At 38.6% G+C, this 14,046-nt stretch overlaps 1 protein-coding gene across 1 annotated transcript; it reads right to left on the reverse strand.

Moving 5' to 3' along the window:
* Positions 1 to 8,116: 8,116 nt before the first annotated feature.
* On the reverse strand, positions 8,117 to 13,640 carry TMEM18 (transmembrane protein 18). The gene is made up of 5 exons (XM_055714621.1): positions 13,507 to 13,640; positions 13,142 to 13,262; positions 9,986 to 10,040; positions 8,838 to 8,931; positions 8,117 to 8,744 (listed from the first exon to the last, which is right to left on the reverse strand). Exons 1-5 carry the CDS (start codon positions 13,552 to 13,554, stop codon positions 8,655 to 8,657), a joined length of 408 nt encoding a protein of 135 aa, XP_055570596.1. The 5' UTR covers positions 13,555 to 13,640; the 3' UTR covers positions 8,117 to 8,654.
* Positions 13,641 to 14,046: the final 406 nt, after the last annotated feature.

Consider the following 14,046-nt stretch of genomic DNA (forward strand, 5'->3'; position numbering starts at 1 on the left):
GGGTAGCCTTTGGCCTCTAAACCAGCATCTTCTTCTAGATACAGACAGTCGATACACGGATGCGAGTTCATGGTTTCCACATCCACGCTCTTTCTTCTCTTTCATATTGAACATTTCTTATCTGTGATGCTAGCCCTTTACTAGAGCTATTCTTACTCCTAGCTGTTTTAATGCCTCTAGAAAGGAGCTGAGTCACACCTGAATCCCCTCAAAGGAAGAAAAAGTGGTACTCTTGCACTTCTTCCCCTGTAAGAGATTTGTTGTTTGGAGGCAACACCCTGCCCCGACCTATTCAGGCATATTAGCTTGTTAATGGGAAAAAGCTGCACTGCAATGCTGTAATTTACAGACAGACACCCTGGATGGGCAGTGAAGCATTCAGAAAATCATGAGAAATTATTAAGTCATGTTTTAGTGATTTTGCCTCTGAACCAGTCCTCATGCTTTTGAAATCTGGGAACTGAGAATCTTGTCACTTCTATGATACTAATTCCAGTAAATCTATACATAACAGCTTTGTAGGCATTCTACTTCATCTCACAATTGTAAATCTGCATCATCAGATCTTTTAGCCAGCTTGGAAGGTTCTGCACACAGCTAAAACCATGTAAACAGAGTTAATGTAAGGCTTAAATTAAATTACAGTAGATGTCAGAATATGTTAAGACGTCAAATTAGCCTGTTTTGCAGTATTACATACCAATGGAGCCCTCTAAGGGTTACAAAGCAAACTTACTGCTTTCTAGCCAAGATGTAATGCTGCCCATTACGTATTTAATTGAAACATTTATGTATTCTCCACTTTATATTTTTCTGATAAGTTAATACAGCTATAGTGTATCACACTTAACTGGGTAAAATTTAAATGAGTTGACCACTCTGTAAGGGTATCTTCTAAGACAACTATCTAAGTTAATGATACTGAATACTAATGGCTGTTACCAATTAGAATTGACTTAATATGTGTCTGCCTAATGGGCATACATATAAAAATCCCCGAAGGCTTTGGTGTAACTGAGTATAAAATCCTGACTGCTAGTATTTTAACCCATAATTTGCTAGGTAAAATAAAAAAAAAAGAAATGCAGTGATTATTAACTTTAATGCAGTTAGTATACTTTTATCATTATCATTCAACATTTTGTATGATGCCTCAGCTAGACTTTTAAAAGAGGGTAATTTTTATGTGAAAGACAAGGCCTCCGTCTTTCAATTGAAAGTATTTTTGGTGATATTTCTGAGCTATTGCAATCTGGAATTGACAATATTGGTACGTATTAACATGCAAAATAATTAAATAAGCTGAAAAAATGTGATAATATCCATTTTTTTCTGTTGTTTTAGCTTACTTGGCACGTATTTTATGTCTCTCAACCATGATGCAACCATGACAAGTTTCTTTACGTTTATTAATTTATTATTCACTTTACAAATACATTGATATGACTTGCAGTTCATACTACAAAAAACCCCTGAAAGACTCCAATGCATTTCACTCCACTTAAAGCGTCAAAATCGTGATTTCAGTCTTTTTGGTTGATTTATCTAAACTTAGAAGTCTAGAAAGTCATCAATTCCATGTGTTTCTTCAGAGCTTGGAAAAGAGCTTGCCATTTTCTAACATAGATGTATAAATCAATCTCTCAAGTATATTTCATTCAAATATAAAGCTTACAAAACTTTTTGTAAACTTTATACAAGTTAATGGTTTCGGGAACCATAGCTTACCTCTAAGCTATGTTCTTTTTTTAAGTATCAAATAGTTAGTGACAAATCAGTTTCTGAGGAAGCTGTATTTAAGAATATTTTGGAACATTTTTACTTCTGTTTCAAAGATAATTACACGGAACTCATATACCATTACAATTGTCATTGTTTGCTCACATGTAAAACCAGTCATCTAATTTTGCATCTTAAATTTGTTCTTCCCACAACACCGGGGAAGCAGAAAACTTGGGTAACACACACTATTCACTAACAAATTGGAATGTTTGATAGTAAAAATCAATAAACTGATTCGCTAGAAAGAAATCAGTCTCATGAGGTTTTTTTTTTTAGCTCTTCCTAATGAGAGGGATGTTGTGTCCTGCTTTTTGAGAATTACTGTAGAATAATTAGTCTGATTTAGGATTTAGAGCCATTGAAACAAGAAAATAGGTAAAACTGGACTGGTTTGCTTGTGTTGACTCTGATTTCAAAAACAGACTGTGATTACTTACAAAAGGTCTATCCATAAATGTACAAACCCAACACCTTTAAGTAAAGCCATGAAATCTATTTCTAATCCCCTTTTACAACACAGTTGTAGACTGCATGTATTTAAACAACCAAAAAGCTTAGTTCCCTGGATCCTGTCAGAAAACACTTTGCCATGAGAAGCCAAAGACTTTCATATTATTTCTTTAGTACATCAGCTTCCTGATTTTTGTGGTGCTTTTGCTTGAGTACAAATCTTACAGATGGCATTCTCTCCAGGGTGACTATACGAAGCTGATTAACTAATCCCTAAATCAGGGTGGAATATGGTATCGGAGGAATGACTCACAGTTATGGACCTAAAATGATTCACGTCTTGTAGATCCTACTCTATATTACTTCAATGTATATTACTAATGAGATGTTGGGTAGATCATTACTACCAACTGCAAAGGAATACCCCACTTTGTTCAAGCATTTATCTCAGTTCCAGAGCATGATTACTTAAATGACCTGAAGAATTTCTAAAAACTTGTTTCTACCATATTAAAACTCTTCCAAGCTTAGTGTTCCTTAGATCAAGGTGTATCAGTCCTGATTATATGAAAAACTTCAGATCCTACCCTGCTAGTTGAAACTACCTAAGTGTATTTATTACACAATCCTATGATTGAGAGGCCAGTATGACTTCAGCTTTGTCCAGCTGCCTCCCCTCGGGTCACTGTGCAAACCCCTTTTCTCAGGTTTTTGCTGGATCAGAAGGGAAGAAAGGTATACAAGATTGTATTTCTTAGATTCAGGGCTGGATTAACAAGCATGTTATAAATGACATTTGGAACTTGTCCATTTTAAGAAATGTACCTTGTTTCAATCAGTTCTGCTGAATGCCTTGGTAATTATTATAACATTTTCAGATGAAAGGGGCAACACATTTGATCCTGACATTGATTTCAACTGGTTCTAGCTCTGGAGTGGGCCAAAGAAAACAGGACCATGATTTCAGTGGGACCACTTAAAGTCAGTGCTTATAGTAGTGTAACGTATTACCAGTTACAGCTCTTTTCCTGGCTTCATTATGCCTGTGAAACTGCATGAGAAAGGTTCCTACAGTTCGTATTTACATGACACAATAAACACAAATACAGGAAATGTGGAGGCCTTCCTTTTAAGTCCTTTGAGATATTTCCTACTCAGTACAACACCATTCCAGTTTTGCAGCAAAACAGTGGTAGAAGTATGGCCGCAATTTGGAGAAACTGGTCAGAAGATAGACCACAAAACAGAGGTCCATAAAGCACATTGGTTTTGAGTTACAAGGCAGGCATTTCACAAGCATGTTGGGTTATAATTGCCTAACCTCCTAACCTTTCCAGAGTTGCTAGGTGTATGTGCATGCATGCAAAATGACAGGAAGGGGACTGAAGTCCATTCAAACTGAAATACAGACTTCTTAAAGAGGTGGTGTGTGGAAACAAGGTCAGATGAATTCCAAGGATAAAAAAAACAGGCTCAAAACCAGGTATGCAAAGGGGAACATCAAGTAGAGAACTCTGCATCTACAACTTCTCAAATGAAGTCATAAAGCCTCTGAACACTGCTAAGATGGTGCAGAAAGTCTGAAGTGACTTCCAAGAATCTCAGTCATGACTTAGCAAGTAATTACTAGCTACACAACACACTCAAGACAGACTAGGTAATGGTGCATTATGCAAAGGTAAATCACAAAGAAATCGAAGACACGCATAAGGTCTGTCAGTTCATGAATCTGCTTCAGTGAGCTTTCCTACATATTGTTCACACAACGATGTCATTGTTTTATTTTTCGTTGTTATACTGCTTTTTAATTGGTTGAAGACAGGCTCCTCCATATGAAATGCAGGTATAAGCAAAAGGTTGTTTATTTCACTGCCGCATTAAGAAGCTTTAAAACACAAAATAGCCCCAGTCCTGATTCCGGAAGCATGTATGCACATCGCTGCTACAAGCACTTTTTAATGTAAAAAACAAGACTCTCAGTACACATTTGAAAGTGACTGGGGATGTGTCTTGGAACTGAGATAACAGTTTATGGTTTTGAAGGTGGAAGCTACACTACAAGCCGTCCTGGCCATTCCAAAATGCTGCAGAAAGTATTTACCAAGCTATGGTGAAAAGCCCTACAGAACAGCTCAAAAGGAAAGCGTTGAGAGGGCTTTTACGTGTCAGCTAGTGACACCCAGTGGCGAGTTTCGTTAACTGTAAAGACCTCGCCTACTGATGCACAGAAAAACACCAATACTTTTATTTTGTTGAGACACATCAAAATATCTAAAACCTATTTAAAAACATTAAAACATTTAAATAGAGAAATATACACAATGTGATTTACCTACAAACATACTCTGATGTGTTAATTATAAAATGGCGTGTTCACCTACAGTGAAAAATTACTTTTTCCTTCTGATTTTTTAATCAAGCTTACAATAAAAGCAAAAATAGCTGTATTTAAAGAAACAGAGACATTACAGCTGATTTTTTTTCTATCTTGATCACACAAAGAATCACTACTCCCCTTTTTCCTGACATTCCCAGTTCCTACAAAAAGGAGTTCAAGATTTGAGCTTATGATTCTCAAAATACAAAAGCAATTCTTCAGAGACTCTTCCTCCATTTAAGATTCACAGCAGAACACCATCTAACAGCATTTCTGGAGTAGGTTCCTTGTTTTAAGACCCAGATGATGAAAAGTATAAAGAAGTAAGACTTCTCTTCAGAGTTCTTTATTTGGAATACATGCAATGATGCAGGAGACCTCAGTTTACTGTCCTCCCGTGCCTTTTGGAGGTAGGTGATTTTTATGTGAGATTGGGATATCCAAAACATGTATCAACTAAAGTACCAAATACTCCCGAGTAACAGACATGTAAATTCCCTTATCAGATCTGTTCCATGACCAAAAAAGCGGTGAAAACACAGTCCAAGATAAGGATATGAAATTTCAGTGGATATGGAAAAAAAAAAAAGAGAATTCTAGGTTCTCATCCTTGGAAACTCATCTCTTCTCAGTTACTGTATTTCCACAGTGAACACGGCCAAACCAAACTCCAGGAAGTCTGCCAACTAAATTCTGCTAATCTATCTTTTCACATATTTATATGCAACAAAACTGCTTTCTGCTATGGTAAAATTCCAGGTTAGTATTACTTTCTCCCTTTTAATGTTTTTCCACATTGGCTGACATCATGTGCTGTTGTGGAAATGCATGTTAAGGAAGGCTGAAGATTTGAGTCACTGCCTGCAAGATAGACAGAACGAGTAACTAATCACCTCTCTCTCCTGTTAACTCTCCAAAGAACTCAACTGATCAGCTATCAGCTTTTCTGTATGCACCTTCCAAACTGAAATAAACAGGCTCTTTTATAGGCAATCTAAATTCGGGTCTCCAATTAAAAGCAGCCTTAAACATTTGGCTCTCATTCTCTTACACATATGAAATTGTAAGTAGGTAAAACAGTCTCTAAATTCACGATACTACTTTGGTTTGTCAGCAAGTAGGCCCTTACAATATATTATTGCACTATCACTTCATAAATCCAGGCACATAATGAAAAGCCACGCTTTATTTAATTCAAAGGGTTTCTCTTATGGTTAAAGATACCTACTTATTTTCTTTTTTTCTTAAACTTAGCTTTTAAACTTCATGTCTCTTAGGCAGGGTTAGCTAGAGGACAACTCAGATAAAAGCTTGAGTCTTTCTGAAATGTAGAAAATGGGAATATTTTTCTGACAAATACATATGGAAACCACACTTCTGTGTTTGTAAAAAATTATCTTACATAAAACTTTTACTTACAGTTTCAGTAGTCAGGGAATGTATAAAAACACCAAGCTTCCAAAAGTGTATATGTTGAGATGTTTGTCTTTCAAAAAATACTGATATAATTTTGGAATTTTCCAGCTGTTTATACTTTCACTCACCAATACTTTTAGAGACAACCCCCATTGATACTTTCTATACCAAGTATTATTTGCGTCCTAGCTATTGCATTATGTCAGTAGTACCAATACTCAACAGATAACATACAGCTTAAATACATTTCTACTTGCTAATTAAAAATAAAGTGTCTGCCACTCACGCTCCAGGGTTTCTGTTCTTCAACTTTCTCAAAGGGCTATAATGCCCTGGGATCTAATATAAAACGGCAAAATTACTCCGGTAATGCAATGCGAATGAAATACTGCCTGAAAGGTCAACTACACTGAGAGAAAGAGGAAAGAGAATTTAAGCAAGCACCATTTTTTTTATTTCATTGGGGAACCCCAAAAGTAGCGAGAATTTCTCTAACTGTTGCGCCAAGCAAGAGTAACACAAAATTGGGCAACATAGACAAAGTAATTTCTGTTATCTTAACTGGTATGCTAGAAAGGACAGTTCTAATTGCTGTATCTCATCAGCTGCACATACTTACAGAGGAGCAAATTCTCATTTTTTTCAACCTCACACAGAAGAAAGTAGACAAAGTACTGAACTACCTGGGGAAGGTTTGCCTTGGATGTACTACATAAGGCACATTGTTTTTCAGTTGCAAGAGACTTGCTGCTTAGCTGCTCTGAACCACCTCATTTACTGTGAATCAAACTCAGACGCTGTGAAGCTGAAGGCTATAGATAACAGGTGGTATCTCAGTATGACGAGGTACTACAGCTTTACACGTGTGATTCTGAAACAACTGCGCAATGATATAGTTGCAGAACAGTTCACAAGTGGAAAGTCAGGAGCATAGCATTTGTGTGGTCATGCTTAGGGCCATGTATGAAAAATTGCTTATCTTTCCCCACTGAATCATTAAAAGTAAAGCTGAACTTTTCTAAACAAGCCTGGAAGGACTACATCTATCTATCTAAAAATCAGAGGCCTGGTTCCTTGGTCCTGAACACAGGTGGCATAGCCTATCTTGCAGCAATTTGGATAGATTCTCCTCGCTCCTTCAAAACAGGGACTGTTCTCAAAAGGCACATGCTATCTACCTGACCAGAAGAGATGCCTTCACAGAGACGGGACAGTTGACACTACCCAAAATTGCACCAAGACTCACAACAGAATGGATGATTATGGGACAACATAGCAGGTCTGCATCTATTAAGTTTGCCAATACAAAGTAGCCTAGCTGTCTGTAATAGTTGATAGGGCAATGAGTGAGTAGAGCCATGCTAATTCAATCCATGGGAAAGGTAAAGAAATCAATCCCAGACTAACACTCCACTGCCCTTCCACTACATTGTGAAGCCCTCTAGACAGTTTCACTCTCTAAGTAGAAGACTTGCAAACTGCAAGCAGATTCATCTGCATATCTCCCTTGGGTCTGTATTGCTATTGGTGTGAAGATTACTCAAGTGTTTAAAATTAATTTCGCAAATAATTACTTAGCTTAAAAATTCACTAGTGTTCTGCATTTTTGTACCCAACTGTTCTTCACAATAGTCTAAGTTCAATTTTGTAGATCATCTTTCCTATGTCTTAAACGACATGTACTCTAGACAGAAGTTTAGGTTTCCACACAAAGGTTTATCTATTTCCAGATAAAACTTTTACTAAATATGTAGACAGTCTTCCATTGTGTTCACTTCTCTCCCTAAATTTCCTTATTCCAATAAAACCAGGTTACTCTGAGTAAAACTGAAGTGATCTTCATTTTTACCAGAGTTAATTTTTCATTTTCACTTATTAAAAAAAAAGTAAAGCATTAAAAAAATTTAAAAGGAACAAAATTGCATAGAATGCTATGAACCTTCTCCCCTTCCTTTCTGTTCTACAAGTAAGTGAAAACCATTAAAATTTCAGCCAGTTTTATCTATTAGCATTAAAATCATGAAGTGTGCAATTTTACCATCTGGGAATTTTTATGAGAAAAAAAAAAAAAAACAAACCAAATTAACTCAATTTAAGATACAGTGGATAATTTTATTTATAAAATTGTTATTGGAACCCAACACACATAGGAAGTATGAAACTCGATTTATAAAGAAGTGAAATGCTTCACAGAAGCATGGATTCCTAAGGCATTCTGAATACAATCCCTCATTTACTGGAATTCATGACACTGCTCCAGTTGACTTCAGCAGCAGAAGACTGGATACTTGATAAACACACAGTTAAGACATAGTTAAAAAATACATAGGCAAAAGGAAACGAACTGGAAGATTGTGTCTCACCAACAACAGCAGCCCTGGCCACAGTGGAAAACTATCTTATGCAGAAGGGCACAAAGACCTGTTAAGACTGGGTTTCTCAACTTCACAGCCAATTCACATGTATTCTAGATACTTGCTTTCACCTAGTTGTCCATGACAACAGGTTGCAAGTCCTCTTGACATCAGATACAAAATCATTGCTGTTTCTGTATAAATATACAGAAGAACTGGTTACCTGGACAAGTATTATTAGAAATAAATAAAAAAAAAAATAGCATAAGGCTCTTTCAGTTCTTTTTCTCTTTCTCTGCTTTTATTCTCTGCTGTAGCATCTTCAGTTCAGTCATTACATTCAAAGTTCTGTAAACCCAGGTAACCTGAAAAGTAAATAAATTATTAAATTTAACTAATCCACATACATTTAGTTATCAATTTAATGAAAGCATCCATATAAATGAACACATACATACCACAATTATAATAGTATTCACCAGCAGTGGTGCTGAAAATACAAGTGAAATAAACATCCCTCTTGAATCAAAGTACTGGTATTTAGAAAACAGCCTGAAAGAAATAAACCAAACAAAAATAAAATAACAAGTTTTATTCAGTGTAGTTCACATAACACTAGACTTTCACACCAACTATTCAATGTCGACATTGTACAGATTATCCTATTTCTGGGGATCCCCATGCACAGGCCAGCATTCTACTGTATTAAGTCAGAACAAAGTGACAGTCAGTATCTTGTCAGTTATGAGTATTTATTACAATACCAATCTTTCTCTTTCTTTAAAGTTTTACTGTGCAAAACCTAAATAAAACAACCATAGATTAAGTAACTTACTAATGTTATTACAATAATACATATATTTGATCAGAAATCATGCTTATCCTGAAGGGTCTGCAATGACTTTCTCAGGTATTTTGCTTACTCATACTAGAAAAAGATAACAGAAATAATAGCTGTAGCAAGGCTGTAATTTAGCCTGAAGTGAAACATAAAGACTTACAATCAGATGCCTGCATAAAGTAGTGTTAAACATGTAATTTCCAGTTTCATCAGGGGAAGGTTAGTTCAGTGCTTATGAAAATAAACCACCAATTTAATTCTGGTACACTGGCTTAGTAAAAAAGACAACTGTTAATGCTTTGTATGTAACTATGCAAGTATGTAAAATAGTAGTGATACTTTTGAGAAGTGGTGCTTAACTTCAGCTTATTAAACACAAATAGCTACCAAAGAAAATCCAATAAAAACAAAAAAATTAAAATCACAGCTCACATCCTTCTTCCCTTAACAATCGCATTCTTCTTTTCTCTTAGTTCTCTGACTAGTTAGTTTACAACCATCCATATGAACATATTTATGCAGTACAATCATGCTAGCTATGAAAAATTACCTTTTCTTATAAACTAAGTGATAGCTGTGTTGTACTATATGATTTTATTCAGAAGTTTTATATTAACCAATGGAATAGACCCTCTGCAATCGCATTCTAATGATGATGCATCTAAGAGGTGTCTAATGATGACATGTTTTCTGGGAATGACAGGAAAACAAGACTATTAAGAAGAACATTCATTTAAATGTAAAAATTTAAGTGAAAACATTTACCTCCAATTCATGGCTGCTAATTCATTTATATATTCAGCGCAGTACACTAAGCCCACTGTACAACAAAAGAAAAATATTTGATTCAGTATTTCTCTAAAACTTAACTGCCATCAGTTCTGCCATGTATACTAAAGATATATACATATCAGACATTAGAATTCCTTGACCCTCAGAAGATCAAATTACACATTTAAATATTTAACTGCACAAAACTAATTTAATGTCTCATATAGTTACTAAGTATAAAGTGATCACAAAACGTACCCACTATATTACAAACGTATAGTCCTACTCATCTGAGCTTACAGAAAGACCTCAGCACACAAATGAATTAAAAAAAAAAATAGTTGTTATTTTTGATGTTATGGTGTCCTAACATCACTGTCTGAAGTTAGGGTACTAATTACATATACGCATTTTGGTAAAATACAAACTTTGTTTGAATAGGTCTATAGCAGAGTAGTCTGCTGCAATCAGGTGAAAACTAGCATATTCTTACTCAATAATTGCATGAAATAAAAAGCTATCAAGCCAGTAAGAAAATTCAGTGCAATCACATGTTTAACAGAAAACCAACACAAAATTTTAAGTTTGTCCTTGTATCATTTTCCACAATAAACAAAGCAAAAACTCCCCAGATTCACTGGCTAAAGATGACCTGCACAAGGCAATTAAATAAGTAGTCTGGTGATATGAAGGAGTGCTATCTTGTTTTGCCATCATCTGGATTATCTCTGTTTGGTACTGCACAGTATAAATATACCTATGGCTGCCCAGCTGCCAAGGAAAACCAATATGATAATTTAATAATTTCCTCAGTTATTTCTGACTATCTACAATACAAAATTATATATATTGCAGACATATAAAAAATGGTTCAGTTTTCCAGGTACAAACAAGGCTTGGACTCAATATGGATATATTTATGCACTCATCTTGTTAACAGCAAGTTTACATCATATCTGGGCTTAAAATCCATCAATGATCAGTTCCATTGCATTTTCCAACGCAGTTAGACCTTGGGCATTCAAACTAGTGTTAGTATCCCCAGCAATACTTCAGATTAAGAGTCTAAAGTAAACAGCATGTCACTGGAAATTCTGAATGTCTAATAAAAAAATTAAGAAAGAAAATTCTGTATTCTTATAGGGAACTTTCAGGCCTATCGTGTCATAAACACGCATTGTTATTTTGCTCTCTGTAAACAACTTTAAACTTTGCAGTTACAAACAGATACATGGAAAATACTAAGTTTTCTAGATTCCTTTTTAGGGGTACTTAAAGTTATTGGAACCTTAGCTTTAGCCAAGATAAGTTATTTGCAGATTTGAGGAAGCTATAATTCCTCCATCAACTTGACTAGTTCATTGAATGGTATTTGAAAAAGTCAACATAGTCTGCAAGCGGCTTTTTGCCTGCAAATCTCTTTCAATTGCTTATTCTTCCCTCATAACCCTGCAAGCATGACAGAACTGAGGTACTGTATAAAAAATGCAGCTCACCAGAAAATCCAACCCACAGCTAGAACCAATAGGCTCATAATATGTGGCTCTAACCCAAACCCATGCCATCTTAATTAAACTGAAGCTGCTGGATCTTCGGCCAGCCAACCATAAAGGCACAGCTTTGGCTAGGCAAGGTGACTGTGGATTCCTAGGCTAAAATCTGATAAACACCAAGATAACACAATCTGTGTAGGAAACCAACTGGAAAAACAATCTAACACCAAGGAAAGCTCTGAAGGGTGGGAACCAGCAGGAGACAAAACTAATTTAAGGGAATAGGCAGTAGAGATCTGCTGAGCCTCTCGAGGAAGATCTCAAACACTCTAGGAATGGCTCACACGCAAGATCAAACAAAGGTTACTTTGTATGAACTAAAGACTAGTAAGAGCCAACAGCCCACCGAAGGGTGAGTGAGTAACAGCACAAGAAGCAGTAGAGTCAGCAGATTTCTGCAGTAACTGGGGGAAAGGTAAATGTGCCAGGGGGAGATCGTGACCACCAACTCAATTCAAGACCAAAAAGACTTGCCGTTGCTGGCCCCCCCCCCCCCCCCCAACTTGTAAGGAGCATGTGTGCTAATTTATGTGGCAAGCGTGGCTGATGTTAATAAGAGGTGGTTCACACTGAAGGACAAGAATAAAAGAGGAAGGAAAGCATCTCTTTCAGAGGGAATAAGAATTAAGAATAAAAGAAGGGATGTCTGGATGGGTGTTCCTACAAGAAATACCACCTGTTGGCGGGCCCTGGATTCAGGACTGGTGATCAATCTCTCTCTCTCTCTCTCTCTCTCTCTCCCCCTGTCGTCCCCCCCGTGTCCCCATCCCCCCCCCCCCCCCCCTTTCTCTTATCCTTTTACCTTTTTCCAGCAAGTAACACAAGGCGTAAAACTTTATATCATGGCAAGTAATAAGCATTTCTCCTACCCAATTATTTACCAACGAGCCTGACTATGGAATAGAAGTCTCTATTTACCTATGGACCTCTGGTATTGCATATATCCTATTCCAACCAGGAGAATCAGCAAATCTGAGTCACTCCTCCCTCCTTCTTGGTGGGACGTGACAAGCTGTTACTGCAATATACCAAAGCAGTCTTGCTCTTCCTCATGCCAGTATTACATCTGCCAGCAGGGCATATGATGAACCTGCTCTAGAAATTAATTCAGCTGAAAGTGGACCATATTTACTGAACTGCAGCCTTAGAGGCATAAGTAGAAGAGTAGAAGGCAAATGCTGGCTCTTAGTAGATTTCTCTTCTGCTTCTCCAGTGCAGCAACAATATCCTGGGAAGCTGTGATACACACAGCATTTATCATGGAGAAACTTACTTATCCCAGATCCTCACCAGGGCCAGAGTTTTAAGTCACTACTTCATACAGTCTTGGAAACTAAATACATGTTTACAGATCACAGCAGCATCTGTAACAGTTTATCACGTATAGATACACACATTACTACAAGAGCAAAACTGACTCGCATGCACTTTATCTCCTGCGAAGCGTAAACCTGTATGCTGCGCCAGTACGTGAAGAAAAACGTTATCGTTAAAAGACCAAAAGAAACTACGTGCCAGTACCAGCGGCCCCGGGAAGGCCCACAGCCCGCCCGCACCCCCGGGGCGCCCCTCAGGGAGGCCCGGCCCCAGCACTCACCCATGCAGAGGAAGTGCCCCACTTGCACCCGGTAGTGCTGGAAAGATGCGTACGTCAGGAGGAAGCAGAGGACGTGGAAAACCGCCAGCCCCACCAGCCAGGGCTCTGACCAGTCCGTCTTCTACGGACAAAACGAAAGCAGATTAGGCAGGAGCGCCGCCAGGCAGCGGGAGCGGCCAGCTGTCCTTCCTCCGCGCCGAAACAGCGGCCGATCCCAGTCACAGGCCGCGCTCAACAACCGGCCCCACGCCAAGCTGGGCAAGGAGCGACCCCCCTCGGCGTGGGCTTCCCGCGCACACACGGGGCCGGCGCCTCCACCCCGCTCCCCGGGCGAGCGGCCAGCCCGACCCCAGCTCCCTCCTTACCGCCAGGACAGCGGCCAGCCCCGGCGGGTCGCTCAGCGGCTGCTCCATGGCGGCGGCAGCGCCGCTTCTCGCGAGACTGGGCGCCCGCCGGCTGCGTGCCCCGTGGCGGCGGGCGGCGGGCACGCGCCAGAGCCTTTTCCCGCCCGCCGTGGCAGCGCGAGGGGCACCGTTAGCGCGTCCGCCCTCGTCCCCTCAGAGGGAAGGGTTGTGGCGGCTGGTGCTGTCCGTGTTTGAGAGGGCCAGCGAAGGCGGCTCCCCACACCCCGGTGGCTGCCTCTCGCTACTGGCCGCTCTCACAAACCTGGTGCTTAAAGAGAGATTTCAGTCTCAGATTCCTGTCAGCGAAGCCAGGAGAGTCCATGAAGCTCACCAAGATTAGCTTTGTTAAATCAACCATACTACCATAATGCCTCCACGTTCTGCTCCAATAAAATTAGTTTTTCTGACATTTTGGCTTACCAGATGTAAAGCCTTGGCTTCCATGCACGACCCCTCCCCCCCCCCAAAAAAAAAAAAAAAAGTTTGAAAGTCCATGTGTAA

This window comes from Falco cherrug, chromosome 6, assembly GCF_023634085.1.
Source record: "Falco cherrug isolate bFalChe1 chromosome 6, bFalChe1.pri, whole genome shotgun sequence".
Taxonomy (NCBI): Eukaryota; Metazoa; Chordata; class Aves; order Falconiformes; family Falconidae; genus Falco; species Falco cherrug.